Source organism: Neofelis nebulosa, chromosome 1 (assembly GCF_028018385.1).
Source record: "Neofelis nebulosa isolate mNeoNeb1 chromosome 1, mNeoNeb1.pri, whole genome shotgun sequence".
NCBI classification, from domain to species: Eukaryota; Metazoa; Chordata; class Mammalia; order Carnivora; family Felidae; genus Neofelis; species Neofelis nebulosa.
This window is the reverse complement of record NC_080782.1, coordinates 108135144-108161779: the sequence shown is the minus strand read 5'-3', so window position 1 is coordinate 108161779 and position 26636 is coordinate 108135144. Positions and strand designations below refer to the sequence as shown.

General features: G+C 37.9%; 2 protein-coding genes across 4 annotated transcripts in view; one reads left to right on the top strand and one right to left on the bottom strand.

Annotated features, from left to right (window-relative positions):
* The window catches only part of SREK1IP1 (SREK1 interacting protein 1), a 44181-nt gene extending 36785 nt beyond the window's left edge, over positions 1-7396 (bottom strand). Inside the window, exon 1 of the mRNA XM_058731369.1 lies at positions 7181-7396. Within this exon, the coding sequence (XP_058587352.1) occupies positions 7181-7385 (205 nt within the window). The 5' untranslated portion in view covers positions 7386-7396. The remainder of the gene's footprint in view (positions 1-7180) is intronic.
* A 197-nt stretch (positions 7397-7593) lies between these two features.
* The window catches only part of CWC27 (CWC27 spliceosome associated cyclophilin), a 196219-nt gene continuing 177176 nt past the window's right edge, over positions 7594-26636 (top strand). For 2 of the 3 annotated variants that reach the window (XR_009262164.1, XM_058731337.1), the window contains exons 1-4: positions 7595-7843; positions 15685-15781; positions 22997-23109; positions 26075-26218. Coding sequence is in view for 2 of the 3 variants with exons in the window: in XM_058731337.1 (XP_058587320.1) it covers positions 7802-7843; positions 15685-15781; positions 22997-23109; positions 26075-26218 (396 nt within the window). In the remaining variant the exon portion in view is untranslated. Of the gene's footprint in view, positions 7844-15684; positions 15782-22996; positions 23110-26074; positions 26219-26636 lie in introns of all 3 variants that reach the window. The other variant, XM_058731346.1, reaches the window with a different exon arrangement.

Here is a 26636-nt window from a genome sequence, read left to right as displayed (position 1 = left end):
CTTTACTTAATGATATCTGATGGTCTCTAAGATATAAAGAAAAAAGCAAGGTACAGAACAGTGCACATGGTATGTTATCATTTGTATGAAAGGAGATTAGATAAAATACCAAATTATGTATAGATTTTATTAACAGATGGATGGAGATATACAAAAAAATCTCTCTGTAAGGATATATATTAGTTACCTGAGAAATGGGGAACTGCCTCCAGGGGTAAAAAAGGGTGAGAAATATGTCACTATCCACCTTTTGGTACTTTTAAAATCTGAAGCATGTGAGGGTCCCTGGGTGGCTCAGTCAGTTAAGCATCTCACTTCTGCTCAGGTCATGATCTCAAGGTTCATGAGTCTGAGCCCCACATCAGGCTCTGTGCTGACAGCTCAGAGCCTGGAGCCTGCTTCAAATTCTGTGTCTCCCTCTCTGCCCCTCCCCCACTCACATACCATCTCTCTCTGTCTCAAAAATGAATAAATGTTAAAAAATGTTTTTTTTTAATCTGAAACATGTGGATTGATTACCCTCTCAAAAACCAAACCAAAAACCTCCCTCAAACAAACCCAACACTAAGAAGAGGTGCTGTTGTGCAAGTATTCGTTGACAAAGGCAGACTGTACCTATAAATTCTTCAGGAAAGCTACATTACAGATTTACAATAAAATTTTATTAACTGATGGTTTTAGGAACAAATTTAAGAGGTATTTATTTCCTTATTTGTTAAATACTAGCAAGGGATTACTATGGATCTAAAAAATTATCAAACAACTTGAGTGGCAAGGAAGGGCATGGGTAACCAGTTGGCCTTTTACCTCCCAGTAACTTAAAGGAGTAGAGAATGCCAATTTCTGTAGATTCCAGAACATGCCAGACAATTCTATATACAACTCACTGCTCAGCATGGTGCGGATTCCCTAGATGTCCTCAACAAATGCTTACTGCTTTGAGGTTAGAAACTTAAGAAAATACTTCAGCACTTGGGAATCGGTAACTTCTGTTGCTCCCAGTTGCCAGCTACGAAACTAGATAGTGTCTGCAGTGTTACTGGCTCATCTGAGGAATCACAGGCAATGGAAGAACAGGAATAAAAGTAAGGACAACTGAAATAAAAATAATGATTATTTAGGCAAGGGAAGGGAAAAATGACAGAGGCAGAGGGACCTTTCCAGGGTGATGAAAATATTTAAAATCTTGATATGGATATAAAATTCTTCAAGCTATACATTTGTAATGTGCATTTTATTTTAACATGTAAATTATACCTTAGTAAAGCAGTTAGCATAGAGGGAAAAAAAGAAACAGTCTGTGAAAAGGGAGAGGTTAGAGAAGACTAAAAACCAGGGACAAAGACCAGAGGGAGAAAATAGGAGTATGTAAGCAAAAGGGATGCTTGTGGTAGGTAGATGCCTCTGGTTATTCAGTGGCCCCCAGAGGTATGGCAAGACATCATACTGATCTAAAGTTTTTTGTTGAAATTTCACATCACCTATGTTGCTAAGTTAACTTAGTCACTGGGAACTTTAACAGCAATGTTTGGAACTTAGTGTTATATTTTTCTCTTACTGTGTATTTTAGATTTGGGGAAGCCTGTCAAAGTTTTATTTACATTAAAATGGTTTCTATAATCATTTAAATTCAAAAGTAAATAGCTAAAGGGACTAACTATCCCTTTAAGTGATGCAATTAGCAATTGCAATCACTTCTGTCCATTCTTTTCATTTTTAATTACCTAGATTCAATTAGATTAGATTAGTTCCTTTTAAGCTTTAAGTTTTATATTTGGTTACTCCATTATAGTTCTATCATAATTTGGGAACTCTTAAAGATAACTTCAATTTATTCTGCTTTTAAAATTCAAATTGTAGCGAGGTTGTATATACCACATAGATACAAATACCCATATATGTCTGCTAAAATTGAATGCAAAGTAAAACTCCAAATATTTAAATTTTTCTGATGCTTTATATTAAGAATTCATAGATATAATCCTTTCTTTGGGATCCTGAAATATTTTAATTCTCTGTGAATTTAAAAAATGGGTTAAAGGAGATCCTTGATGGATCTCCTAAGCCTTAGTGGCTCAGTGAGGTAAGTGTCTCACCCTTGACTTCAGCTCAAATCATGATTCATGGCTCCCGTTGGGCTCTGCACTAACAACACGAAGCCTGCCTGGGATTCTCTCCCTCTTCTCTCTGACCCACTCGTGTGCACTCTCTCTCTCTCTCTCAAAATAAATTAATTAAAAAAAAAAAAAAAGAGGATCCTTGATGTAAACATTTTGAAAGAGCAGATGTCCTCATCTTTAGTTAAAAATGCCTTCAGAATCATTTGATACTCAAAAGGAGAGATGAAAGTATATCAAATAATTGCTTATTTTAAACTACTGACAGGGGACTGCCTGGGTGGTTCAGGTGGTCGAGCCTCTGACTCTCGGTTTCAGCTCAGGTCATGATTCCAGGGTTATGGGATCAAGCCCTGTGTCAGAATCCATGCCCAGCAAGGAGCCTACTTAAGATTCTTTTTCTCTCTCCCTCTGCCAAACTCTCTCTCTCTTTCTAAAATAAAAATAAATAAACTACTGACATGAAAGAGCTACCATTTAAGTCAGTGTATAAAATGCTTTCATCCACTTGCCTCAAAATATAAATAACCCATGAAGGAAAAAAAGGTATAGGTATTATCAGTTTAAGAGACATGAACATTTGAATTAACTAATGTTTTTTTTTTTGTTTTTTTTGTTTTGTTTTTCATTTATTTTTTTAAGAGACAGAGAATGAGCTGGGAAGGGGACAGAGAGAGAGGGGGAGTCACAGATTCTGAAGCAGGCTTCAGGCTCGGAGCTGTCAGCACAGAGCCCGACGCGGGGCTTGAACCCACGAACCATGAGATCATGACCTGAGCTGAAGTCGGCCGCCCAACCGACTGAGCCACCCAGGCACCCCTGAATTAACTAATGAAACAGAATCACAATTACTGTTTAGTCTGTTAACTTTAGTACCAGATTCTGCTCAGCAACAATTCTAGTGAACAACCCTCTAAATTATTATCCAATTATTATTATTTATTATGGGCTTATCTCTGAAACGAATGTTAGAGAAGCCATAAAGATGAATAAAGTCCCTACACTAAAGGAAATACAATATACTAGCTTATCTAGGACAATACATCCACAGCTATAATACATGCTAGAATATGCCACTGTAAAAAACACAAAACTCTGCTGGTAAGCAGGAAGAACTGGCAGGCAAGACTTTCATCTGAGAGACTGAGAAGGCTTCCCACAGGTACCTATGGACAGCAAAGGAGGGACAGTGATAACAAAAGCATGTAGGCAGCACGGTACACGAGAGGTTCTGGGAATAGCTGACCAAGTCAGAAGACTGTAGAATGCTTCAGAGGAAAGGTGGGAGGAAAGAGGAGCAAGATTTGGCCGTGCTGAGGAGTGTGCACTTCACTCCAGCAGAGATGGGCACCTCTGGCATCACAACAGTTTAGAAGCGAGAGAAAGCTCAGTCATCAACCCCTTCACTACATACCCAAGGACAATGAGCCTTGCAAAGGTTAGGTTGCTTGAAGAGAAACACAACATTCACAGTTGGGGACAAGAACTAAATTCTTGGCCCCTAGGAAAGACAGGATCAGATATATGGTTTCGGAAAATTATATCAGCAGCAATGGGCAGCACAGACTAGAGAGAAAAGAAACTATGTGTAGTGTAGTTTTAGAAGTGAAAAGAAACTGGATGCATTGTAATTCAGAATTCTTCTCTTACTAAAATGTTATAGTAATGCGTTTTAAAAATTGGACTCACTTTGACATGCCAGATGTATTGTTAATTTGGCTACAGAAAATTCCCTACCTTGGCTATATAGATTTTACTGAATGAGAGAAAAAGAGTTTTTGTACCAACCACATCAATAACATACATTGCCCCTTGAGCCAGGTCAACTCTCATTGGGGAATGGAGCATCATTAACATGGATGTCAGAACTAATTTCAACAACTGTGAATGGGAAAAGCAATTGTTAAAAGAAAGTAAACTTCACTGGAACCTGTATTTAAATATCACTTTTAAAATGACAACTAAGAGTCTATGATTTCCCTAAGAAAGTTCACATTTCATTGTGTTGCCTACATAATGGTGTATGCTTACGCTTAAGGCTGTGGAAAAACAGCTGAAGTAGGCGACCATAAAGTAGAAGAGGCTGATACTCATTTGTGGAAAGTAGCCTCAGCACTTTATAGTCATATTTTGTAGTAATCACTAGCAAGACCACCCAAGAAATGCCATGCTGAATCCATATGAGCATTATACCTAAAAATAAAAGAGCATAACATAATACCTGTCCTTGAGCCCTATTTTTCTTTAATACACTATCTGGATCGATCATCCAAGAAATTATCTTAACATTTTCTGTATCTGTATTTTCTAATGGTACTTGCATTGTGCTCTTACAGTGCTGTCATGCCTATTATCTCAATTTTTGCTAGGTTTAAACAGTTTATCCATGTCTTGCTATCCAGCTTAATGACACAATTTAAGATTACACTTTGGAGCATCACTATGAATTGGAAGCAAGTTAACCTGTCTATAACACTGGGTTAGGTTTAGAGCAATTTCAATAGGGCCTTTTAAAAAATCACTTTTTTCCTTTCTTAAGTTGCCCATTTTCATAACTAGTTTTATGAGGACACAAGCTGTGATACTGTGTCCCCTTAAGTGTCTATACCATCTGGGTGCTCAAAACGCTTGCTCAAGTAATAAAACCAGCAGTGAGAGGTCAACTCTAGATGCAGCCGTGCGGTGCAAAGATCACCAGCGCTGGCTTAAATTATCAGGATGCCCAGACAAGCTACTCGGCAGAATGGCCTTTCTCTGCTAGTTCTTTCCATGATGATATTCTCCAGGCTTCAGCCACAGAGCTTCCCTTCACATTCTACACTGCTAACATAGTCACTGACAATGGTCTTAACGCCTGCTTCATGTGTGGATGACATTCTGGCTTCTTTCCTAAGCTACAAATTCTATCTCTCACTGCCTGTTAGATGTTTCAATTTGTATGTCTGACTACACCTCAACACCGAGCCCAAATTGAAATTATCATCATCCCTCTAAAACCTGCTCCTTCTCAGGTGTTGCCTATATTAGTAAAGAGTCTCACCCAACTGCCTAACAGTAAAACCCAAGTAGACCTCACTTCCTGTCTTACCTACCTACCCTGAATCAGTCACTGATTCCCCGTGATTCTACCAGCAAAAATGTGTCTCCAATCTATGGGCTTCTCTCCCTTCCTGACACCACACGTGAAGTATCATCATAACTTACCAGAATTTAATTGGTGACTTTAACTCCAAACTATCATCCTTCCAATCCACTGTGCAGCCAGAATGTTCTTTCCGAAATATGAATCGGTTTAAAAATGCTGAAATGGCTTCCCATAATCCTTGGGAAAATATCCAAACTATCTGTCATGGCTTCCAAGGTCCTTTAAGAGCTGGAAACCACCTTGTAAATTATCCTACATGGCAAGATGAGTAAGTGCATGGGGACTAGAAGAGTCAGACTGCTTACCTACAAGATATTGCTGAACAAGCAAGGCACTTAATTTCTTTGTCCCTCAGTATCCTCATCTATAAAATGGAAATATTAATACTTATCTCACACTGTGGACATGAATGTTAAATGAGATAAAATACAATGGCTTGACACAGTGTGTGACACATTTGATACATAGTAAATGCTATTGACACATCTGATACATCAGTAAATATTAGCTACTGTCATTAACTCTCCAGTTAATTTCTCACTTCTCTCCCATTTGTATTAGGAGTTCCATCTATTGGGAGCATCTATTATCTCCTTTTCATTTACATATCCCTCTGGCTGCAACTTCCCCTCCCATCAATCCAACCCTCCTGGAATCCTTTAAGGCTCATCCTAAATGCCACATCCTCTGTGAAGCCCTTCAGTCTCCGTAGGTGCCCTTACAACGTGCTCCTGAAGGCTCTGTATTTTCCCTGCCATGCATTTGTCCGACTTTCTGGTACTTCCTCTCCACTGCTAAATTCTAAGTTCTGTGTGAGGAGCCACTGTCCTGTTCACCACTGTATTCCCAATGCCTAGCACACTGCCTAGCACGCCCCTAATAGTCACGGTGGTGTGGATGAATGAGTGTATCTTTCCTCTCTCATACAACCCCTCTCCTCCCCAAACTGCAGTGGTAACAAAAGTGCAATATTCCTATAACAGTTATCTGTAAGATACACTTCAGGGAAGGCTGCCACCGAACAAACGCCGTCAGATAACACTGGGAAGGGCAGGTGAAAACAAAGTTAGGGGGTTCTGAACCACAGCACTTCTCAGAGCCTTTCATACCCTGAAGTGCACTGTGAACCTCCAAGTCGTGTGTGCTTGAGCGAGTGGGGTGGGGGTATAATTCTCAAAATACCTCCTACAACCAGTGTTCTTCCGAACACACCGTCGCAGAGCTGATGTAAGGAGGTGCCCTCCCCGACCAGGACTTCCAAGCAAGCGGGTAGTTGTGGACGGGGAAACCTCTAAAGCACTTCTTTCGCAGGGTGCACTGTTTTTACGTCGGTAGTCAGTGGACACAGAATCTGCGCGCTGGAAGAACCCACAGACATCGAGGAATAAATCTTCTTTTCCAAATGCACGAAATGAGGCCCAGAGTGGGAGAGCGACTGGTCCACGGCCACACAGGAACTCCATACAATAGGAAGGGAGAGGAGAACCCCGGACGCCAATTTGGTCCCCGGGACTTCCACTACAAACAGTGCCTCTTGGCTCCTGGGGTCCGTCAAGTGCTTGCACCTCAATTCTATTTTCGAGCTATCCCAAAGTTAGGTCAGTTTTTCTCGGCTACCTCCTAGGCCTACAGTTGCTGCCCCTCCTCCCCCACCTCCCCCCACCACACACTTTCCCTGTAAGCCTTCCAGCACAGCCGGAGCCTGGCTGGGGCGGGGGAGATAGTTTCTGTCTTCCTTCTTCCCTTCAGAGATTATCTCTGGAGTGTAAACTTTTTCGTGTAGAACAAACGAACCTGTTAATTTTAACGCCTCCGCCTAAATCCCCATGGGCGCTACTCCCTACCCCCAGCGCACCCCAACCTACCCTACCCGCTCCTTTCCTCGCCTAGACCCAGGGGCCCTGCCGTCCGTCTTCACCTGGGACTGCCATTGCGCTGGTAAGAGGGGTCGCAGGAGCCGTAGGCTTTCGAGAGTACGCTCGCCTCCCGCCTGCAGCGAGGACCACAAACGGCAAGGGCGGCCTCTTCCTCCGACCGGCGCCGCCGTACTTCCCTGCCAGTCGGGGAAGGCCTCTAGCGATAGCGGAACCAAGTAACGATGATGCAGTTTCCGGGGGAGTCATATTACAGAACACACATGGTCCGAACCATTGCTGCCAGCCCCGGGGGTGGAGATGAATGAAACCTGAACATACATGTACTGAAGTAAACAACACCAACATTTATATATCCTTTTGTAAAAGCGTAACACAAATTGAGTTAACCTGAAGGTGCTTAATAATCTTTTTTCGTTTCCTGGAGGCCATTGGAACCCCCCTTCTCAGGATTAGCGGTGCTCAGGCCCAGGAGCAACATGGCGGCGTCCGTGAGGGACTAGTTTTGGGAAAAGGTAGTGCTTGGTGCCGCTCATTTTGGGACATTGACAAACTGGAGCTTTCTGCGACCACCCGATTGAAGGAAGCGTGCCACTGATAGGTGGACTGGTTTAGTGATCGGCTCTCCGTTCTCACTCCCAATTTGGAGCGGAGCACTGAGCAGCATGAGCAACATCTACATCCAGGAGCCTCCCACGAATGGGAAGGTGAGAGCCTCATCTACGGTACCTGAGCTCCCCAAAGTGATACCTCACCCATTAAGGGAGTTTGGGGCGTTAGGGTTGGAAAAATCACAAAATGTCTTGTCCGTTACTCCTGCCTCTGGACAGGATTGCACCGAAAACCACCTACTGACACCTCTCGGCAAATACTTTGAGAAAAGTCCTCAAATGGAGATTTCTCCAGTGTCTGGCCACATTTCTTGCTTCAGCCTAACACATTCTAGGGCGTTTTCTAGGGCCTTTGGTAGAAACCTAGGTATATTTAAAATTGTGATTTTTGTTTTTCTTAACTTGTAAATCGCTCTTTCTCCATTCATTCTACAATCATGTATTGAATGCCTAGTAGTCACCAGGCACTGTACTAGGTGCTGGGGACACAAAGATGGATGGGTAAGGTCTAGCTGTTGCCCTAGAAGAGCTTATGGTTTTGTTTGGGAGGTAAGCAGGTAAAGAAAAACCTTCTGATAAGTCCAATAGGCATGCTTATGGAGAGAGGAAGTCTAGTGCTACGGTAAGTACTAAAAAATGAGCCACTGAGGAAGGAGAGAAAAGCTTCGTGGAGGAGGTATCTTTTGAGCTGGTCTTAAAGCATGAAAGTAGAGAATGAGAAATGTTTCCACATTAGAATGGGAGAATGATTTCCTGATTGATTTAATGGTCAAGGTATGGCAGTTCCCATCAAAGACTTTTTATATGCAGTATGAGGCAGAGGAGTCAATAATGGAATAAGTATCACTGGGATTCTTAAACTGTGAGCTAGTCTCACCACATATGAAATGCGATGGACCAACATAGTGGAGAAAATAGTGGGACTGAAAGTACTTAGTTGAGGAGCGTCTGTATTGCTCAGTCGGTTAAGCCTTTGACTGGGCTCAGGTCATGATCTCACAGTACTTGAGTTGAGCCCAATGTCAGGCTCCGTGCTGACAATTCAGAGCCTGGAGCCTGCTTCAGATTCTGTCTGTCTCTCTCTGCTCCTATCCTGCTTGTGCTCGCTCTCTGTCTCAAAAATAAATAAACATTTTTTTTTTAACTTTAAAGCACATAGTTGAATTAGGATAAACTAAATTTACATCAGATACGATTCTGTTGCATGACTATATCATAATTTATGCAATCCTTTGTTGATCAACATTTTGTAATATAATAAGGCAATATGAAAACAAAAACAATAATGCTCTAATTGATATCCCCACCAAGAATTTTAGTGGGTGTTTTGAGATGGGACATTCTTTTAATTCTTTGCTGTGTGAACTTCTCCTTACTCATCTGTATCTCACATCATTGTGAAAACTCAGAATACCTACCTCGTCATATTTCCAGATGTTTTTTGAGGGTGATATCACCCTCAGTTAATAAACACTAGTAGAGAATAAAAATATTGCCCATCCTGCTAGTCTGGGCCTTCACACTTATTATTCCTTTCTTTAGTACACTCTGGCCTGCTCAAATGTCACCTTGGCAGAGAGGACTTTTCTGTTTACTCTATAAAATCACAAACTCCATTCATGTCCTGCATTCCAACATTCCCTGCCCTTTCCCTCTTCAGTTTTTTCTGTGTACTTACTAGTTATTGTTTATTGTGTCCTCTACCTCCCATTCTCCTCCCCATAGAATGCAAGCACTATGATGGCAGGGACTGACATCTAGAATGGTGCTTGACACATGGTAGGAGGAGTTCAAATATGTACTGACTGATTCAATGAATGGATGGATTAATATTTTATTTCTCTTAAGTTAAAGTATTAAGCATCAGTGACTTTGAGGTTATATTGCTGCTGATCAAGGGAAGATTTAGTTGTTTTACTCTGGAAGGAAGATTTGACATGGTCATAAAGAGGAAAACCTTTAACAAAGATACATGCCTGAACAGGAGATCTTTCATTCAACAAATATTTATCTAGCAACTAGCACATGCCAACCTCTATGCTAGGTTTTAGGAATACAAGGGAAAGGAAAACCAGCATTGTCTCTATTATGGAGTCAGTTGAGTGAAATGTACATTCACCAAATAATCATGTAAATAAGTACATGCAAACTGATAAATACTGTCCTTCTGAGACCACTTGGGTGGCTCAGTTGATTGTCTGACTCTTGGTTTTGGCTCAGGTCATGATATCACAGTTGTGAGACTGAGCCCCTTGTCAGTCTCCGTACTGAGTGTGAAGCTTGCTTGGAATTCTCTCTTACTTTCTTTCTCTCAAACTAAACTAAAAAAAAAAACAAAAAAAACAAAAAAAAACCAAACTATCCTTCTGAAACAGAATTGGGCTTACAGAGAACATCAGGCATAGCCAAAGTTTCCTTCAAACACAGTTGGGGATTTTTTTTTTTTTTAACATAAGGCCAGTTGAGGACATTGAAGCTTCAAAGTTCTGTACCATAGAGAGCACATGGCAAGAATTTGGGCCTGGAAGGAATTTAAACAGATACAACAATATGTTTTCTCAGTGAATGTTTGTTTAGTGCCTATGCTGTCTAATGCTACATTAGGTACTAAAAGGATTAAGAGATATTCAGAATAAATGGGACAAAGTTCCTCCCTTCAAAGAGCATAGTATCAACCTGGGAAGTAATCGACTTATCATATCAGTGGTTGTTTATAAGTTGTGCTGTGTTTTGTTGTAATTCTGGCCTCTGAAGATGACACACAGAAATGTACCACTTGATAGAAATGTCTTTATACACTCAAGATGAAATTTCTATGTATTATGATCACTTAATTTAAATTGCATATTAATATTCTCTTTTTTTGAGAGAGAGAGGGAAAGAGAGAGAGCATGAGTGAGTGGGGGAGGGGCAGGGAGAGGGAGAGAGAGAATCCTAATCCCCACACCCAGCACAGAGCCCCACTAAGGGCTTGATCCTGTGGCACTGGGAGCTCATGATCCTGTGGCTCATGACCTGAGCCACAATGAAGTTGGACACTTAGCCGACTGAGCCACCCAGGCGCCCCAATAAAACGTTTCTTAAGAATAAACATTTATTGTGGCTCCATGATCTCATGGTTCATGAATTTGAGCCCTGCGTTGGGCTCTGTGCTGTGACAGCTCAGAGCCTGGAGTCTGCTTCTGATTCCGTGTCTCCCTCTCTTTCTGCCCCTTTCCCACTTGTGCTCTGTCTCTCTCTTTCAAAAATAAACAAATAAACATTAAAATTTAAAAAAAGAAACATTTTATTATCAAAGTATTGCCTTATTTTGAATCTTTAAGAAAGGGAGCACCAATACTTGACAAAATAGTGATGGCCAAAAGAAATGTATGGAGGAAGGAGCCATGTGCCTTCTTTATAAATTCAGTAGCTTATCAGTGGAAAGAGTAAGAAACTCTGGTAAACAAGGTAGCCCAACTGTGTATGCATTCTTTTTACTGGGTGTAAGTTGACTGTGGCCAAAAAATATTATAGAAGGATAATTACAACAATAGTAGCTACCATTTTTTGAACACTTACTATTTGTCAGGTAATGTTCTAAGCAGTCTATGTGTAATAAATCATTTTGTGCTCACAAGAAACCTATGATGATATTATTGTCCCTATTTTAGATAATAAAGTTGAGTCACAGATATGTTAGATAGCATGTCCAAAGTAAAAAACTTCCTTACCCTTTGTAAGTGCAAGGGTCAGTCAGTACTGGAATTTGAGCAGCTGACTCCAGAACCTGTAAAGGGAGGGATGGTGTGCATTAGTTTATTCTCTAGAGTAGTGGCTTCTAAACCAGTGAGTGCACACTTCAGGGATTGTGCAAAACCATCATGAGATGCAAAGAGAAAAGCTACATTATTCTGCTTGCATTTATCGTTTCCTTTGTGTAAATGTAATCTTTTTAAAAATATTTTTTAAATGTTTTCATTTTATTTTTGAGAGACAGAGAGAGACAGCATAAGTAGGGGAGGAGCAGAGAGAGAGGGAGACAGAGAATCTGAAGCAGGCTCCAGGCTCTGAGCTGTCGGCATAGAGCCTGACATGGGTCTCAAACCCACAAACCGTGAGATCATGACCTGAGCCAAAGTTGGACGCCTAACTGACTGAGCCACCCAGGCGCCCCTAAATGTAATCTTTTATATATAAAAAGGAACATATAAATTCATTTACTTAGTCACTTTTTATATGTCATGATGTAATTTTTCCTAATATCATGCTAAACGGATTACATTTCATTGTTAATCTGTATTAACTAGACCAGCCCTCACAGATTTCATATTGAAAGTAATATTAATAATGTAAACATAAGCAAACCACAAGAAAATGGTAGACCTGGTGCCTCAACATGGGAAGTATGTAAAAAATTAGAAATTATTATGAAAATTATTTGAAATACGGATTTCTACTTATTGTTAATGATGAACTTTGTCTTAAGTGTATATTGTGCCTTGGCATATTTATCAGTAAGAATATAAAGCCATTGTCATTTTCAAGACATTTAAAACGAAGTGAGTAGAACAGGAAGATGGATGTCTACAATTTGAAAGCAACATTATGTTAAGTGAAAGAAGCCAAATACCAAAAGCCACACATTGTATGATTCCATTTTTATGAAATATTCAATAGACACATTCATAGATACAGAAAGTAGATTAGTGTTTGTCAGGGCCTATGAGTAGGAAGAAATAGGGAGTGACTGCTAATGGGTTACAGGGTTTCTTTTGCAGGCGAGGAAATGTTCTGGAATTAGATTGTGGTGGTGGCAAAAGTCTGGATTATACTAACAAATGCTTTAAAAGGGTGAATTGTTTGGTACGTGAATTATATGTCAGTAAAGCTGTTTTTTTTTTTTTTTAAGTTTCATTATACCACTGGTAAAGAAGAATAAATTAAGAAATATTTTAAAATACTGTTTTTATGTAATGCTTTGAAATGTTTATCTTCTGTGACTCTTTCAGTACTAGAGTAATATAGTACTACATGTATTTAAACGTACTTATTTGGGAACTCTGTGTTCCAGTTCCTTACCTCCCTTCCCACTTCCCTTTTTCTCTTCGCTAATAGGGATGCACACTCTGAAAAAGTTGGAGATCACTGTATTAGAGTTGCAAGGAAGGGAAGACATGTCAAGCGTCCCTTTAACAGTAGCATTTTATTTCAAGTATACAAGGGGATAATAGGTAGGACAGGATATTGTCTTTTGAGATATACTGTACTTTTAAGATTGGGATGGACACCAGTTTTCATGGAAAACCAGAAGGTATTACCCACTGTTATAGATACAGTCTAGGGAGTTATTCAGCCAACTCAGTTTGCATCCCAAATATATACCTTCCAAGAAACTGAGAAACCAGCTGGGTTGGTTTGTCATGATAGAGTATTTATTTTGCACATAGTTTCATGCCGTGCCAAGTTAGAAGGCCTTACCTTCATGAGCTGTTAGAAAGGAGACTTTGAACGGATTCCATGTACTGTAGATGATGATTTTAAGACATACCATTTTAGTAACATATACAACCCAGAATTAGATTAGGAATGTTTTGTTTTAAATTAGGAATTGCATGATTTTGAACGAGCAAGTAGAGTGTTGGTATATAAAAAGATAATTGTAAAATTGTCTTATAGTGTCACAATTTCATAGATTCATTGTTCTTTAGTTTCTTAATTTGCTATACCAATTTTATTGGAAGGAAAGCTGCAAGAAACTTTCTTAATTAAAGCAAGTTTAAATGACTGATTTTTAAATGAATAAGGTTTTCTGATTAATAAAGGCATATGCTGCTTTTTCTTAAATCTTAAATTATTTCTGAAATTGCTCTTTGGAAGATATAAATGTAGGGGTGCCTGGATGGCTCAGTCAGTTAAATGTCTGACTTCAGCTCAGGTCATGATCTTGTAGTTCATGACTTCGAGCCCCGTGGGTTCTGGGCTGACAGCTCTGAGCCTGGAGCCTGCTTCGGATTCTGTGTTTCCCTCTCCCTGCCCCTCCCCAACTCGCATTCTGCCTCTCTCTTTCTCAAAAGTAAACAAACATTAAAAAAAAAAAGGAAAGATATAAATGTATAATGACTTGTACTGAATGAATATTTTTACTGAAATATAGTTAACATACAGTGTTATATTAGTTACAGGTGAACAGTATAAGGATTCAATAATTCTGTACAATTTTCACTGTCATCAAAGTAAATGTACTCTTAATCTCCTTTATCTGTCTCAACCCCACCTCCCCTATGACAACCACCAGTTTGTTCTTAGTTTTTAAGAGTCTGCAGTTTGTCTTTTTTCTTTGTTTCTTAAATTCCACATACATGTGAAAACATGGTATTTGTCTTATTCTGTCTGACTTGTTTCACTTAGTATTATTTTAACATCTTTGTCCATCCATGTTGCTGCAAATGACAAGATTTCATTCTTTTTATGGCTGAGTAATATTCTATTGTGTATGTGTGTGTGTGTAGATATGTATATATATGTGTATATATGTATATATGTATATGTATATACAGCGTGTATATATATACATATATACACATATGTGTATATATACACATACTATCTATATCTATATCTATATATCTGTATATTTATATATATTCCACTTCTTTATCCATTCATCTATGGACGGACACTTGCGTTGCATCTGTATCTTGGCTATTGTAAATAATGCTGCTATAAACACAGGGGTGCATATATCTTTTCAAATTAGCGTTTTTATTTTCTTAGGGTAAATACCCAGTAGTGGAGTTAATTATATGGTAATTCTATTTTTAATTTTTTAAGTAACCTCTGTACTGCTTTCCACAGTGGCTGCACCAGTTTGCATTCCCATCAACAGTGCATGAGGATTCCTTTTCCTCCACATCCTTGACAACATTTGTTATTTCTTGTCTTTCTGATTCTAGCTATTATGACATGTCTAAGGTGATATCTCATTGTGGTTTTTTTTTTTTTTTTTTTTTTTTTTTTCAACATTTTTTATTTATTTTTGGGACAGAGAGAGACAGAGCATGAACGGGGGAGGGGCAGAGAGAGAGGGAGACACAGAATCGGAAACAGGCTCCAGGCTCCGAGCCATCAGCCCAGAGCCTGACGCGGCGCTCGAACTCACGGACCGCGAGATCGTGACCTGGCTGAAGTCGGACGCTTAACCGACTGCGCCACCCAGGCGCCCCGTCATTGTGGTTTTGATTTGCATTTCATTGATTATTTGCATTGGTAATGATGTTGAGCATCATTTTATGTGTCTGTTAGCCATCTATATGTCTTCTTTGGAAAAAATGTTTATTCAGGTCCTCTACCCATTTTTAATCGTGTTATTTGGGGTTTTTTTTTTTGGTATTGAGTTGTATAAGTTCTTTATATTTTTTATATTAACCCTTTATCATATATATCATTTGCAAATATCTTCTCACATTCATTAGGTTGTCTTTTCATTTTGCTGATTGTTACCTTTGCTGTGCAGAAGCTTTTTATTTTGGTATAATCCCAGTAGTTTATTTTTGCTTTTGTTGCTCTTGCCTGAGGAGACATATCTAGGAAAATGTTGCTAATGCCCATGTCAAAGAAATTACTGTCTGCCTTTTCTTCTAGGAGTTTTATGGCTTCAAGTCTCACATTTAGGTCTTTAATCCATTTTGAATTTATTTTTATGTATGGTATAAGAAAAGTGGTTCAGTGTCATTCTTTTGCATGTAGCTGTCCAGTTTTTTCAGTACCACTTGTTGAAAAGACTGTGATATCCCTGTTATAATTTTTTTAGTATAACAAGAAAAGCCCAGCAAGTTTTTAAAATTTTAACTTTAAAATTGAAATTCAATGATGCATGCTTCATTTTAAGCAGCAATTCAACTGATTATTAAACCAAAATGATAATTTAATATAATGATGTTATATTCTTTCCATAGGTTTTATTGAAAACTACAGCTGGAGATATTGACATAGAGTTGTGGTCAAAAGAAGCTCCCAAAGCTTGCAGAAATTTCATTCAGCTTTGTTTGGAAGGTAAAAGTGTATCTTTCCACAACATTGAAGTCTGCTGTTAAATAGTGGTAATGAGTGATAGGAGTGGGTATGAATGATACGGTGTTGAGCTGTTGTGTCAGGAAATGGATAGAGGAGATAAAGATTGTCTTTCAAATAAATCTTTATATCTTTAGCAGAGAAATTTATCTCACCAAATAAAACTTTGATCCTTTTTGATCTTCTTGCCTGTTCTGTACTTCTTTCTTTCATCCTCTAAATAAGAGTACTCCCTATGATTGCCCCTAGTTCTCCACTGTCTTTACTCTTCAGTTGTTACTTCTCTCCAAATGACTGTCAGATTTAGAATTCCAGCCATTTCCTCTTGTCTTAGCTGTAATTTACATGTCAAAATGACTAGTGGACTTTTCTACTCCAATCTTCCTCTGTCAGCTATAGCTAAACCACACTGCCTTGACTTTCACCTGCATGATTATGATTGTCTTTTACCTGGTCTTTCTATCTAATCTCTTTACCCTTTTATTTATTCATCTGGTATTTGAATCCTCAGACAGCTTAGCTTCCTAGCTTTTCAACTTGGTTTCATTGCACTAAATAACTATATGGTTTCAGTTGACTATTATTTTATTTCCTGAGCAGTTCCTTCTTGTTTCCGCTTTCACACATATCCACATACCTCCTTCATGTCCTCAGTCTTCTTTTTGGAATACTTTTTCTTTCCTTCCTTACTGTTTACAAGTCTACCCACTTTTTAATCTCTGTCCAAAATTCTGCTTTCTCCACGAAGCCTTCCATCCAGGATTCAGTGATGTCATTATAGATGTCTCTAGTCTGTTTTTAGACTGAGTCACAATTTGACTATTTTTCTTTCAGTAAACTTTGCAGAATTATATCCACTTGAGTGTTTTCTCCTTCAGAATATTCCCTTATAGAACTAAACATTCTAAACATTTTTGCAACTTGTTGGCTTTGACAATACTTTGCATATGGTTTCATATATCTCCTGTGATGGCAAATCATTGTCTTTCTAAGTTATACCTGATTTGTAGAGACAGACAAGGTTAATTAGGTATCAGAAAACAGCATTTTGAGTCAAAGGCAGGGTGTGAAAGATAATTCAATATAACCAGTAGAAGGGTACAGCTAGAGCTTTCCAAATAGATAATAATTACACAAATAGATAATTATCAGGGGAAGATTTAAGGTATAAAAATACCCAGAGCCTCCCCCCCCCAAAAAAAAAGAAAAAGAGAAGGACATCTGTGAAGACCATTATTAATAATTGCTATGGCAGGCAGGAAGGAAATTGAGTCAGACAGGTAGTACAGTCAGAGAAGCCTCAAATTACTATCAACAGTCGAGAAACACAGTAGACACAGAAAAGTCAGACTTGTTTCTGGAAAGAAGTTTTGAAGACTCAAAAGCTCAAATTTTACAGGGGAAGACTGGAAGTACAAAAACATTAGAAAGAATGAATGATAATTAACAATCCATGACCAGGTGAATGGAAGAAACAGAAAACATCTGGATATAATTTGACAATGAAGAAGAAATAAAGTTCTTAAGTTAGGTCATGATGAAACTTAATTGGAACAACAAAAATTATTCCCCTCTATAGAAGAATACGTGGAGAAAGAGAATAGAAACATCATAAGAAAAATAACTACAGCAATTCTCTTAATTGAACAGGTGAGAGAGAGAATTATTACTGCAAATGCTAACAAGAAGCCTGAGAAGGCTAACTGAAATGAAGATACTCCCAAATAAAGTCAAGTTTTTAAAATATAATTTGGAGAACCTCATTTAATTCACTAATTCTGTTACTTAAACAAGTCATGATATGTCAAGATCTTTTAACATTCCTATCAGTATTTTTTTCAAAAAGGGATGATTTCCAGAATTAAAAAAGAAATAAGTAAAAACTAGGAAGGTGGAGCCAGATATGGCTCCCAACTAAAATGCTGTTCATAGCGGAAGTTCTTAGTCTTTTTTTCCCCCAGCTTTATTGAGGTATTATAGACAAATAAAAATTGTATATATTTAGGTTGTACATGATTTTTTAAAAGGTGTACAAGTGTGTACTATACATATACACTGAAATGATTATCACAATCAAGTTAAGTAACATATCCATCACCTCACAGTTATGAGTGTGTGTGTGTGTGTGTGTGTGTAGTGAGAACACTTGAGATCTTTTTTCTTAGCAAATTGCAAGTATACAATACAGTATTATTAACTATACTCACCATGTTGTACATTGAATCCCCAGAAGTTATTCGTTTTATATTTGAAAATTTATACCTTTTGACCAACATATCCCGATTTCTCCCACCTGCCAGCACCTGGCAACCACCATTTTACTCTCCAGTTCTATGAGTTTAACTTTTTTAGACTCCACATACAGAATTTGTCATTCTGGTGTCTGGGGGATGTCTTTAGTTTTTATAGAAATGAAAGATCTAGAATTACACAGTCTTACTCTTGGATTTCAGGTTTTGTGGAATAGTTAGGTGAATATTTAAAGGTGAGTGAAATTTTTAAAAAATAGGTTAAAAAAGAAGGAAAGGGAAGCTTGTTGCTTTTGATAGTTTTGTTGGTTCCTCTGAAGTATGAGAAAGGAGTAAAATTTTAGGTTGGCAAAACAAAGTGGGAAGCAGAAAGAGAAGTAGTTAAGAAAATCAAATTTTTTATGCTTTATGTAACTATTAATTTCTTTATTTCTATTTTACCTCAGATTTACTCTTTAAGATCTATTCTTGAGGTGTTTGAGTGGCTCCGTTGGTTAAGCATCTGACTCTTGATTTCAGTTTGGGTCATGATCCCAGGGTCATGGATTGAGCCCCACATTGGGTTCCAGGCTCCAAGCAGAGCTTGCTTGAGATTCTTCTCTTTCCTTCGGCCTTTCTTCTCCACTTGTGCTTTCTCTCTTTCTCTCTCTCTCTAAAATAATAATTTAAAAAAAGTTAAAAAAAGGTCTATTCTTTATCAGTCATCTTTATCCCCTACCTCCTATTCTTTAGAAGTGACCAACATAAGTATAAATTAAGAGGTTAAAAGAAATATCTTTATAAAACTAAAATATTTGTTTCAAAAAATCCAAAGAGGCCAAAATAAACAGGGCAGACAGGCAACAAAAGGAGTTATAAATAAAAAGTTATTAATGATAATGTTTATAAAATTAAACACAAACACCAGATTCTAGAAAAATACACATAAATCACTTAAAAGTGCAAATGTAAATTTCTATATGGTACTCGGCAGAAATATAATTAGATAAAGTGTACCATGATACCCATACATTGTACAGCCAGAAATAAAAACTATAATGGCAAATACCGGAACCACAGAGGCCAAATAGGAACTTTATTTCATATTTAAGATACATGAAAATGTCTTTCTTCAATAGTGGAGAAAATTTAGGAAGATATTACCAGACATAATGAACTGAGAAAATCACTTTCTTCACAATACTTATGGAAATGATACATAAAAACATTTAAGAAGAAAGTCAAATAAACATTACTGCATGCCACAAAATCTATTATAGTACATAGTAAACTATAAAGACAACCATAAATGCATTGTCAGCAGTGATATGAATAAGTTACATGGAAATAGAAATGATGGATATGGAAATTTTGTAGAATTTTGAAATTTTAGCCATGGTAGATTATAAAATTATGGTGTAGAGTAATTATAGAAAATTCCTACTCAGTATATATGGTATTATAATTTCATTCATCCAACAGGAATATAATTAGGAATATAAAAAGGAAAAGCTTAAAGTATAAAGCCAATATTACTAAAAGATTTAATAGGAAAAAGGAGTAAGATGGGTTATTTTAAAATTGGAAAGCACAAATAATAAAGATCTCTTTCATATCCCCCTTCCCTCACATCTAATAGATTTCTGAGTCTTATTCTAGAGAATTCTTAAGTATGTGCGTCTCAGTAGAAGTCACAGTCATGGTTTACTCTTGGGACAATAGTTGCTCCCTGTCCCTCCAGCCTTGTCACTTCCTTCTAGTCCATTCTCTATACTGGGAATTTGATCTTTTGAAAAAGCAGATCTGATAAAAAAAAAGTTGATTGGTTGCATATAATGGACCTAAAGGATTATTATCATTTTCTGATGTAGACTGGGGCATGTTGCATATTTAAACGAAATAGAATTTAAACGAAAATATTAAAGTTTGACCTCACATTTGTGTTGAACTTGAAAGTTTATAGATTGCCTCCACATTATCTTATTTAGTCTTCAGAACACAGTGAATTAATTTATAATATTAATTTGATAATGAGAAAATTATGTGTACAGCATGTGGATGATAGTTAATAATGCTGTATTGCATATTTGGAAGTTGCCGAGAAAGTAGATCTTAAAAGTTCTCATTGCAAGAAAAAGGAATTTGTTACTATGTGAGGTGATGGATGTTAACTAGACTTATTATGGTGATTATTTCACAATATATGCAAATAGTAAATCCTTATGTTGTCCACCTGAAACCAATGTGACGTTAAATGTCAATTGTATCCCAGTGATTTAAACAGAGGGAAAAAAAGAGGGGCATCTGTGTGGCTCTCAGTCAGTTAAGCATGCTACTGTCGGTGTTGGTTTAGGCTCAGGTCGTAATCTCACAATTCTGTGAGTTTGATCCTAGAGTTGGGCTTTGCGCTAGCTGTGCGGAGGCTCTTTGGGATTCTTTCTCCTTCTCCCTGCCCCTTCCCCACTCGCATTATTTCTGTTTCTCTCGAAATAAATATAAAAAAATTAAAAGAGGGGAAAAAATAAATGGAGTTTAAGGCTTCTCAGCTAGCAAAAGCCAAGACTCAGAACTCCTCCTGCATGCTGCTTACAGAGTTAACCTGAATAAATGGTTACTTAAGGGTATAGGAGAGATACTTTTAGACCTCTTAGTTTTTAGTTTCTATTTGTAACCAAGGAGCACTTGTTTGCACTGGAGACCTCTTGCGCACACAGCCCAACAACTTCACTGGGAGAAGGGTTTGAAAAAATCAGTTGTTTCTCCTGTCTACTTCTTCCTATCTATCCTCTATAGTGGATACAGTTGTTAGATTACATATTAGATTTTTTAAAATATGGATTTTATATCCAGTTATATCTTGCAAATGTAAATAATTATGAGGGTGCCTGCAAGCCACTATATCATAGTACTTCATGAATTATGATAAACCACATTCTTGTTTTGACTCATGAAGTGTCACTGAGTATCTATGTAATAGGTACCTCATGAATTCTATCAGTAATTTTTCAGTACAGTGCCTGGCCCACGGTAGGCACTTGATTTGTATTTGTCATTATATGACTTAGGCTGTGTTCAGGTGCAAGTAGGAAAAGACTCCTTTCAATGTTATTTACATAATAAAGATATTCATAATCCTGTACAACGACAAGAAAACTGATGTCAGGCAGTTCTGCAGGCTCAGCGAAGCTTTCAGGAAATTCTGCTTTTCCCATCATTCTCTTTGCGAGCCTCAGCGTGTGACTGAGCTAGGCCTACACTCAGTAATTGACTCCACCTCAGTCTAGTCTGTTGCTAGTTGGGTTTTGTTTGATTTTACAACAATAATAGAGTCTGTTTATCCAGCACTTACTTCAGGGCTACACCTATATTCTACATAAATTTTCCTCTTGTACTCACCTGATTAGTTCATATAAGTTCAAAACTAGTTGGGGTGAAATAAAAATAATTTTTTTTTCCTTTCATTCAGGGATCTTTTATAAAAGAGGTGAAATGTACATAACATGAAAGTAATCATTTCAAAGACAATTCAATGATATTTAGTATATTTGCTATGTTACACAACCAGCACCTCTGTCTAGTTCCAAAACAGTTTTATTATCCCAAAAGAAAACTACTCATTAAGCAATCACTTCCACTTCTCCCCTCTCTCCTCCCCTGACAACCACCAATCTGTTTTCCATCTCTATGGATTTACCTATTCTGGATGTTTCATATAAATGGAATCATATAATATATGACTTTTTGTGTGTGGCTTCTTTCACATAGCATAGTTTTGAGCTTCATCTATGTTGTAGTGCATATCAGTATTTCATTCCCTTCTTTGAGTAATCTTCCACTGTATGTAAATACCTCATCTTGTTTATTCATTCACTCATTGATGGACATCTGGATTGTTTCTTCCTTTTGTAGTTGCGAACGGCACTGCTGTGAACATTCATATACAAGTATTTGTTTAGTACCTGTTTTCAGTTTGAGGGGTGGATATATTCATAGAAGTAAGATTGATGGAAAATTCTGTGTTTAAATTTTGTAGAGCCATCAAACTTTTCCACAGTGCCTGTGTCATTTTACAACCCAACACGCAATGTACAAGGCTCCAGTTTCACCACCTCCTCACTAACACTTGCTATTTTCCTTTCCTTTGGATGATAGCCATCCTAGTGGGTGTGATGTGGTATTCATTGTGGTTTTGATTAGCATTTCCCTAATGACTTATGATATTGAGAATCTTTTCTTATTCATATTGTCCATTGTTGCTACTTCTTAATATAAACTCCCTGACTCAGTCAAACCCTAATTTTTGCCATTTTGCTCTCAACAACTTCTTTGCTCATGATTTACCTCACTGAGATGCCATGCTTCTCCCACATGCAACTTCTTTTCCTTGGTGAAGTCTCCCTCGTGATTTTAGGTTCCCGATAATAAATACTATTAGGAGATCATATGTGATCTCTCTTGTATATTAATAGCTTCCAAATAATACATTTATGTATAAACTGTAATGCAATTTGAGAGACTCCTGGAAATAAGTACAACATAACAACAGTCATGCTTTTTTGTAGAAATTGTGCTGTTTTTTTATTTTTTATTTTTTTTTTATTTTTGGGACAGAGAGAGACAGAGCATGAACGGGGGAGGGGCAGAGAGAGAGGGAGACACAGAATCGGAAACAGGCTCCAGGCTCCGAGCCATCAGCCCAGAGCCTGACGCGGGGCTCGAACTCACAGACCGCGAGATCGTGACCTGGCTGAAGTCGGACGCTTAACCGACTGCGCCACCCAGGCGCCCCAAAATTGTGCTGTTTTGAGTAGGCATTTCATAATAAGTAGGGAAGAAAAGGTTTGGGTTTAGGAGCCTATTTAGCATTCTGGGGTGGGGGGGGGGGGAATCTTGTGACTCTAATTATATTAACTCTGATAGCTATATACTTCACTTTAGACTTTGCTAAATTATTTTAAATTTCTTTCAGCATATTATGACAACACCATTTTTCATAGAGTTGTACCTGGTTTCATAGTCCAAGGGGGAGATCCTACTGGCACAGGAACTGGTGGAGAGTCTATCTATGGAGCCCCATTCAAGGTGAGACTGAATTTTTATTGTTATTTATTTGCAAATCAATTTGGATTCCTTAAGTGAAAATCACTGTGCCCCTGGTGAAAAAACTACATTTCACATTACTGCACAAAATCTGGTATTTATCACGTTTGGGATTATAAGGGATAAGAGCAGCACTTACCCTATCAAGCATTCTTTCAGAGTTGTCTTATTGCTAATTTTTTGCTAGATTGAATTCAGGTAGAGCTAATGGTGGTAGTGACGGAAATGTGAGTCAGAAAAAAAGACTACATAACATAATTCTTGATAGCTGACTGTATCTGATATCTACAACTCTGTAAAAAGGTTTTAGAACATTTCATATGCCATTTTATTTTAAAATATTTTATTTAATACTGTATGGAATTTATATTAATCTGCTTGGACTTTTACAACAAAATACCACTGACAGGGTGACTTAAACAACAGGAATTTGTCACAGTTCTGGAGGCTAGGAAGTACAGATCAGCTTGCTGGCATTCGATTTCTGGGGAAGGTTCTCTTCCTGGCTTGTCAACGGCTGCCTGCTCAATGTGTCTTTACATGGTAAAGAGAGTGAGCTCTGGTGTCTCCCTCTTTTTATAAGGACATCACCGCTATTGGATTAGGGCTTCACACTTATGACATCATTTATCCTTTATTATCTCTTCATAGGCCCTGTCTCTAATAGAGTCACACTGGGGGTTACAGCTTCAACTGTATGAATTCTGGGGAGACACAATTTGGTCCAATGCAGAATTCATTCTTAATTGTGCACAGTAGACCCCTGTAGTAGAAAATGCATTACACAACAGGAAATCACAAAGGGACAGAAGAAAGAATTAACATAAAAAGTGTTAGAAAAAAGTGTATTAATCAAAAATAGGTCAGTGATGGGGCACCTGGGTGGCTCAGTCTGTTAAGCATCTGACTTTGGCTCAGGTCATGATCTTACGGCTCAGCTTGTGAGTTCTGAGCCCCGCAGCAGGCAGGCTCTGTGCTGACAGCTCAGACCCTGGAGCCTGCTTCAGATTCCGTGTCTCCATCTCTCTCTCTGCCCCTCCCTTGCTTGTGCGTGCGCTCGCTCTCTCTCTCTCTCTCTCTCTCTCTATCAGAAATGAATAAACATTTAAAAAAATTAAAAAAAGAATAGGTGAGTGATTTAACTGCCAACACAGAACTAAAAAGAAAAAAAGAGTTAATGTCCTAGTTAAGGTATTAAAATCACAGAGGGTTCAAGTAAACACTAAATGTTGTTTTTTTTATCTGATGGTGCTAATATCATGTTCTTTGAATGAGTAAACATCATTAGTTCTTAAAGTAAGAGAATTTTTGAAGACATCATGTTTTTACTAATGAGATAGAGGGTCTGGAGTTTCTTTTAATTTTTTACTGGGTCACTGTGTGATTCTTGAGAACAACACTTGAACTGTTTGCTTTAATTTCCAGATGATAATGGCCTTAGAAAATGAGGAATGGTTATAATAAAAAAGTCTCAAATGTCACTATAAAACTATTTTGTATTTTTTTTCAATGGTTTTTTTTTTTTTTTTTTTTTTTTTTTTTTTGTTTTTGGGACAGAGAGAGACAGAGCATGAACGGGGGAGGGGCAGAGAGAGAGGGAGACACAGAATCGGAAACAGGCTCCAGGCTCCGAGCCATCAGCCCAGAGCCTGACGCGGGGCTCGAACTCACGGACCGCGAGATCGTGACCTGGCTGAAGTCGGACGCTCAACCGACTGCGCCACCCAGGCGCCCAAAACTATTTTGTATTTTACCAAATTGAGATGTCTCCGGATTTTGGAGCTTCCATCTAGTAGGAAGCATTCCTTTATTCTGTTATTCAGTGTAACAGAATAGCTCTTTTTGACAATTTCCTTTTAAATTGAGATTTTTGCCTATTATGTCCAGGTAATATGGTTACCTTGTTAAGTTTTTCAGTTAGGTCATTTTTCACGGGGTATACAGAGTTAGGACTCTTTGAGTTCAAATCTTTGACAATTATTTATTAAGGAAAAATAACTTTCTTTCTGAAAAGCACTGATTACATAACATGGCTATATTATAAATGAGTCTAGCATCAGGCCTGGAATGAAATTCTGTTAACAGAGAGACTAATGTAGGTTATGGAGCCCTCCCGTAGCAAGAAATTCACCTTAGAAAGGCTTGCTCTTGCTCTTTGGAAAACTGGCAAATGGGACCAGTGCTTGTTCAGAAAAGATTTAACAAAGACCTGTAAAAAACAGAGTAAAACAATTTATAGTAGTTTCCTTGAACTAAAAACCAAGAAGAAAGCAATTTTTTCATGACCTTTACAACAGAGTGGGGAAGGGCAGTAGTTGAAGACTCTGCCGTGATTCAAAGGTAGGTTTTTTTGGAGAAAAAAATAGAAGGTTCTAAAAAGTTAGATTACTTTGAGGGATGTGAAGAATAGGGGAATGAGTTTGAAATCACTTACCCTTTGAATGTCTTCTTCTGTGTAAATATGGGCAGCTTTCCCATAAAATAGGCTAAATTTGTGGTTGTGTATATTTAGAAGATAACTTCCAGGCTAGTGAAGTCAAGTTTAATAGCATCGAGGGAATAAATACTGGATTTGTTTATACTTGAAAATCAGTTTGGGGCGCCTGGGTGGCTCAGTCGGTTGGGCGTCCGACTTCAGCTCAGGTCATGATCTCACTGTCCATGAGTTCGAGCCCCACGTTGGGCTCTGTGCTGACAGCTCAGAGCCTGGAGCCTGCTTCCGATTCTATGTCTCCCTCTCTCTGGCCCTCCCCCACTCACACTCTGTCTCACTCTCTCTCTCAAAAATAAACATTTAAAAAAAAAAAAAAAGAATATCAGTTAGATAAAACTGTAGCATTTTTGATTAGAAGTTGTATAGAACCTTGTTTACTGACTATGAAGGTCCTTATAACTGAGATCATTCACTAAACTTTTTTTTTTTTTTTTTTTTTTTTTAATGCTTCAGGATGAATTCCACTCACGGTTACGTTTTAATCGGAGAGGGCTGGTTGCCATGGCAAATGCTGGTCCTCACGATAATGGCAGCCAATTCTTCTTTACACTGGGTCGAGCAGATGAACTTAACAATAAGCACACCATTTTTGGAAAGGTTTGTGTCCAGTTATCTTCAGCTTCTATGATACATATGGCCAACTTATCTAGGAGTTGCCCTCATAAAAATATTCCCTGGGTTATTTTTTTATTATTTCTAAAAATGGTGGAATATATCCCTTTTACAGTGAACTATGAAGGACCATCTGAACTTTATGTGTGTATGTTTCAAATAAGTCATTGATTATAACTTTAAAATTTTCCTTTTTCTAAAACATACCGATGGTATTAGCTACTGCATCACTTAGCTAATATTATTTCTACATTCTTAGAAACCTAGGCATTATCTAGGTAACAAGATTTAGTAGTTTTAAGTTTTCCTTAAAGTTTAAAGTGGAAATTGTGTTAACATTAAAACTTTTTACCTGAAATACTACTTTGAATAGGAGCTATTTAATCCTGCTCACGTTTAGCAT